This window comes from Corvus cornix, chromosome 1A (assembly GCF_000738735.6).
Source record: "Corvus cornix cornix isolate S_Up_H32 chromosome 1A, ASM73873v5, whole genome shotgun sequence".
NCBI classification, from domain to species: domain Eukaryota; kingdom Metazoa; phylum Chordata; class Aves; order Passeriformes; family Corvidae; genus Corvus; species Corvus cornix.
In genome coordinates, this window is record NC_047057.1 from 19,250,992 (window position 1) to 19,257,313 (window position 6,322).

At 38.7% G+C, this 6,322-nt stretch overlaps 1 protein-coding gene across 6 annotated transcripts in view; it reads left to right on the forward strand.

Moving 5' to 3' along the window:
- TRABD (TraB domain containing) overlaps positions 1 to 4,168 on the forward strand; it is a 35,040-nt gene extending 30,872 nt beyond the window's left edge. For all 6 annotated transcript variants that reach the window (XM_039570864.1, XM_039570865.1, XM_039570867.1 and 3 more), the window contains one exon: positions 901 to 4,168. In XM_039570864.1, the coding sequence (XP_039426798.1) occupies positions 901 to 1,075 (175 nt within the window). In that variant the 3' untranslated portion in view covers positions 1,076 to 4,168. The remainder of the gene's footprint in view (positions 1 to 900) is intronic.
- Positions 4,169 to 6,322: the final 2,154 nt, after the last annotated feature.

Here is a 6,322-nt window from a genome sequence, read left to right on the forward strand (position 1 = left end):
AGGCATATGAGCACATGTAAAGAGGTGCCTTTACAGCATTCTTGGTTCAATACATATGCTTTTTTAAAACTCTCCTGTATCATGCTGTAATGTGCAAAATCTTACCAGTGATAACTTTTCCTTAGTTTGAGCACATGGATCTAAACTCAGTCTAGTTGTATCCTAATCTCAGAACATCTAACCTGGTTTGAGAGCACCCAGTGTTTTTGCACTATTGTAACTGATTAGTTCTGAATACATTAGAAACTTTTTCTGGAAATGAATAAATGATACGTTGAGGGTTCTTTGAAACAACATATGGAAACTTCTGAGTTGCCTGTGAGAGTATTATGAGTTGCTGTGGGTGCAGGGCCAGCTGAGCTGCTGCAGAGCCTGTTAGTGAGGGTGCAGGGCTGCATGTGCATGTGGATGTGCTCTCAAAGTCAGCTTTATCGGGAAGGTAGTATTAACTGTTTGCTTCATACGCTAACAGTAAGACTGCTTGACAGTTTGGGGGTAGACCTAGTGTCCCTGTTGTCCTCTGCCCTCCTGGTTCCAGGTGGCTGGTGCAGAGACTTCCAAGCACTTCTGTGAAAATCTCAATACTCACTTTTAGTATTCTTCAAGAACTCTGTATATTGACTTAATTATTTTGGTAGGGTGATGGACAAGTCAAGGTTCCTAGCCATTAAGAAGAAAAGCTGTAAGTAGAAAAGGCTTTGTTAGTATTTGTTAATTGTTATTTAATTCATATGTAGCCCTTGAACATGAAAGAATACATTGTTCATTCATGATGCATCTGTTACCTGAAAATTTCCCTCACTATAGAGAGGGAGAAAAGATCCTTTTTTTTTTAATTGGAAAATGCCTGCTGTTTCCAGCTATGCAAATATTAATATCGCATTCTATCTTTTGTTTCAGTGTGCCTCCTCCATCAACTTCAAGTAAGATTTTCAAATTTGTTTTAAAAGCAACAGTTTTTGGACTGCTGGGATATGGCTGCTACCGAATAGGTCACAGGACAGTTCAGTTTGTTCTCTCAATGCCAGCAACACAGAGCTATCTTCAGAGGCTGACAGAGGTGCCTCAGCAGTGAACATTGAGTGGAGGCTCTGTGTGAAGAAGGTGGCTGAAGAAAGGGTGATGGAGGCAACATGTAAACTGGACTGAAGAATGAGGATTCTAGTCAGAGTTGACTGATGCTGAGCAACACTCAATTACTATATAATAAAAGATTTGATACTAAAGTTACACCAGCTATGATCTGATTAATAGTTTTGATTCTTGGTAGGTGTGTTGCATGAAACCAGGTGATTCCAGATTGAGGTAAAAGAAATGTGTATGCAAATATATATATATATATATGTATATATATACGTGTGTATATCATATATGCATACTATATATATATACACTATATATATGCATTATATAATATATATATATTACTGATGATGTAGTACAGGGAGGTTAAAGAGTGTGTGTTCATGGCTCCTTTCCAGGGGAAAGAACAACACAAAATAATCTAATCAGCTGCATCTCCTCTGAAGTTCAGGGACACTTGAGTGATTCTTTGCTTTTTTTCCTAAGGTATAATAATACCAAGTGGTTGTTTCTGGTGCCAGACACTTTTACACGTAATTTAAAAGGACATCTTCTCAATGTGTGTTTTATACCTAAAACGTTTAGGCTTTTTTTTAAACTTAAGAGCTTTCCAGAAATTTCAGAACTGTACAGGCTGTCATACGTACACGGCTCAAATTTTTTACAAGCCTTACTGAAGAACAGGAATGTTGCCTTTAGATTGCGTCCCTTGTTACCACCACCAGTTGAATTGTCTTTCTCCTGCATAGAGAAGGTATAGCCACCCCATCAGAATGCAATGTGGTTTGTGTCAGATGTTTACAGGACACTCTGTTCATTTAGATTAGCTTATTTAAACTGTATTATTTAGCCAAATCCTGCTGGTTTCAGTATTGTAAATTTAAGAGACTAGAACTACTGTACAATTTACTTTTGTTTCTCGGACCTTTCATATTTGGCATAAAAAGCCTGGAATTAATCTGCCCCTTGTTTTTGCTACATGAAAATATTTTATTTATCAATGTAATGTCTCAGTGGATGAATATTTTAATCTATTTAATAGGAAAGCAGTGTTCAATTTAGTTTTTCAACCAACTGTAGCATTTTATTTGGATTACCTGCTATTTATATGTAGAATTATGGGTACTACAGACTGCTGTTATTTTCTTTTTTAATTATCCAGAACAGTAATCCATCATCAATCTATTTCTTCCTTTTTTTTGTTTTTTTTTTTTAGTCCTAGGTTCGTATTTCATTGGAATTTTTGGTACCTTCCCTTTATAAGGATTGTCAGTGATTGTAAAATGCCCTTGGCAATCAGCTAGTCTGAGTTCAACAAGACAGATAACATTGTCATATCAAAGTTAACCTGATGTATTTGAATGGAAGAGTCCCATTTGCTCCTCAGGCTCATACAGTTGGTCATTGCTGAAAGTGAGGTTTTTATCTGTATTCTTTTGGGAGTGAAAGATAGCAACCACTGTGTGAGGCAGGAGGAGACAAAGGTGATGTTGTGTTTTGTGTCTGTGTTTTTTCAGTTGGTTCAATAAAATCCAGAAACCACTTTTAATAGGGTGCATTTCCAAAGCCTTGTGTTGGAAATGGTCCCGTACAGCCTTTTGTTTGCTGAAAATATGTACATGTATCTTCTGTACAGTGTTGTCTTTTTCAAGCTTTTAAAATTAAGGGTCTGATGCTCCTTTCTGTGATGGCATTGACTTTGCTGGGAGCTGGTCTGTCCATGCAACCTGATGCTTTTCTGCCTTGCACTTTGAAAATTTTATCAGTTCCAGTGCAGCAAATTATTAAAGTGCATGTTTGTCTTTAAACTTACTGAATCTAACCCCGTTCTGCATAGCTCTTAAGATAATGCTAGGTGCTTTTCTGGTTCTGGGCCTTACAGGTGTCCAGGGAATAAACCTTAGCAAATGAGAATGACAGCAATTCATGCTTCTAGGACACAAAGTGTACATGATAATATAGAAGACAGTGGGGCAGGTCCTTTTATTTTCTATTTATCAGTGCTTAAGAAACCACCAGCCATCTCTAGCAAGAGGAAAAGCAGCATTTGTAAACAATGTATAGAAGAGTAGAGTGACTCTCTGAATTTTGATTCCTGTTTTTTAAAAACGTTTAAGGTATTGTTTACAATTAAGCAGTCCTATTTGAATAATTCTATTACATTTTATGTACATTTTTAAAAGATGAAAGTAAAAGCTTAAGCTCACTCTTCTCCTGGCTTTACTGACATACCAAAATGTTGTTCTGTTGGTTGTTTTCTTCAGAATATTTAGCTGGTAGAATTAAATATATGGATATTTTGCTTTAAGTTATCTACAGATTTTTAAAGTATCTGCAGATATTTTAAAAGCTCTGTAGATCTTTGATATCTGTGCTCAGGTAATTTTACACAAAGGAAAACAAATCTAAGGTTAATTTTAGATAGGAGCCTTAATCTTGGGTGGGACTAATGCTAAATGATTGTCATGGAGCATTCTTGCAGACTTAATGTTTTATGCTTTTTAGCCAAAAGTGATTACCATCTAAGGTGCCCATTCATTATTCAGTTTTTCTCTCCACTCAGTACCTTAAGTCTATTGCTTCAATCTTTTTTTTTCTTTTTAAAAAAGCATATCAGCAGATTCTTCAGGGAACCTGTTTGTGGATGGAGAATTTGCCATTTATCTTCCCACTGTTGCAAATTGGCAGATCATATGCACGCACTGTTTACTCAGTGGCACTGGAAAGTGATGAATTTGCAGAACTAACAATTTTATGAATCCATACGCAAATTCTTGATGTTGTATATTCAATGTTGTACTGTTTATATAACATAATCAGTGTTTTAGGTCCATTCTTTTCTGTTCTAGCCAGTCCTTTCAGTGTTAACAGCATCCTGTAAAATTTAAGTATATGTTGAATTGTCCCAGCCCCACCTCAACCTTATGAAGCCATATTGTATTTTTTTGGTGACATGTACATCTGTTTTATGCATTTGTACATGTGATGTGAAGTATTTTTAACAATGTGTGCCTTTACTCTAAAATGATTTAAAGTAAACAGCAGTATGTTCTATTATATAAAAAATAAAATATTTTAACCACCATTTCTGTTGAAGGCATTTATTTTCCTAATTAACCAGTATTTTTATTGAGAGCAAACACTGGTTAGCTAGATCTAGTACAGGATAATTCCACCATCTAACACATTTTCCTGCAGGACATTAGTTGAACTAAATACCTCCTGCTTAGGGGCATCTGAGTGTAATGCTGAAGCAGGGAAACTAGTTTCTCTGCCTACCATGTGTAAAGAGGAAAAGGTTGAGTTTCCCTGTCCTGCTGAACACACAGGGAGACTGTCTGCTCAACGTGAGTACTTAAATTCAGAGTCCAGAGTTAGGCATGGTGAGTTGATTTTGTTGTTGTTGCTTTTCTTTTAATCTCTCCAGTGCTGAGTCTTGCAAGGAGCTTGACAGCCTTAGTCCCAGTCCAGCAAAGCACTCCAGCATTGACTTAATATCAGGCACAGTCGTTTGTGCTTAAAGTGCTATCCTCCATGTGGGAAATAAAGACCCTTTAAGTGCAAAAGATGTTGAACGAGTGACAAAGAGCTTAATCTTTCAAATTGACACAGGTAAATCAATATGACTATTACTTTATAAAAAAGTATTAATACAAAGATGCTGTATTTATACTTAAAGTAACTATATATGATAAGCTGTATTCCATACAGATAATGTACCATCTGTTTGCACCCTTTGTCAATCAGTGGTCCATCTGTTTTGACTGTATGTAAAGCAAAGTGCAGCCCATTTTTCCTTCATCAGGCAAAGTTCCCTCCAGTTGCACTTGACGCTGTGGCTGACAAGAATTGCTGGGTAAACCATTTAGGTGGAAGAAAAAACTTTGAACATTGTAGTCCAGTAGTGTCCCTGGGAGTGGCAGAGGATGCTGCACAGCAGCTCGGCTCTGGAGCAGTGCTCGGTCAGGCAGCCTCAGGTGGCATCCAGCAGCTGCCTGCTTTGGGAGTGTATCGTTCACCAGCATTACACTGCACACTGCTGGCTCATGTCACATTTGCGGTGGTTTTTCTATACCAAATACTGAACAAAATTTAAAAATTGACTTTTTAAGGTGGATTAAAATGTCTGGGTTTCCACTGGAAGATGTGTTTCCATGTGTATTGTAAAACATCTTAACTGAGAAATATATCAAATTACCTCAAAGTGGTAGGCAGTGGGAACTACACGTGGAAAAGAAACAGCACATTATCACTTGTGTAACCCTAAGATACTCATGTATGTATTTCCCTGTTTCTAAAACTGAAATAAACTTTAATTTTAGACTTGAGTGTTTTAAGACTGACATTTTTGTAAGATGTGGGAGCTTTTAAGTATTGGCAGAAGAAGGGTCACTCTTGTGGCTGACTGATGGACAGACTTCAGTGGGGTGCTGAGCCCGTGCTGTGGAAATGCACATGGAAGACATCAAGCACAGGACAAAAGTAGCTCCAAAGATCCACAGCTGAAATCAGTCTACTGACTCTTCAGGTGAAAAAATGCACCAGCTGTGTCTATCCTCACACCAGCAAGTCTTGTGTGTCCATGTGTATGTGGGGAGACCAGGAACAGCTGACACAGCTGTCCTGTTCAGCAGCTCCCAGCTGAAGACGCTGGCTGGGGGTTGTCCTAATTATCCCCTCCCTTGTCGCTTGCCTTGTGCCCACTGCAGAGTGGAGCTTTCAGGGAGGCAACAGCAGCAAAGATGGAGCTACCCTTACCCTCACTCCAGTAGGGAAGAGGGTAGGAGCTGGTGCTGTGTATGCTCTTTTCAGTCACAAGATCTTGTCCTTTGAGTCCTGGCACCTGGCCTGGCTCCTCCTTGGTGGCTCCCTGCTGGGGACGGCTGTGCTGCAAAGTGAGCAAACACTCGCTTTTGCTTGTTGGAGGTTTTGTCTGTGGGTTTGTGTAGTACAACACAGAGAAGCTCTAGCATCGTTTGGGACGGGGGAAAGATGCACACAGCCACTTTCACACTTGCCTTATCCAAGATACTTGGTGCCTGTGTATCATGACTAACGCTTGAGGGAAAAGGGGGAAGAATCAGACTTGAAAAAAAGCCGTATCCCTTTCTTCCAGTTTCAGTAGGAGGAGGCTTGTGCCTCCTCCCAGCTAAGTGACATTATTTCAGTGGTAACACGTCCGTGATTTTGGCTGCAGAGATGATTTATAATCTGGAGAAAGTAATGAAGAGTGATATTT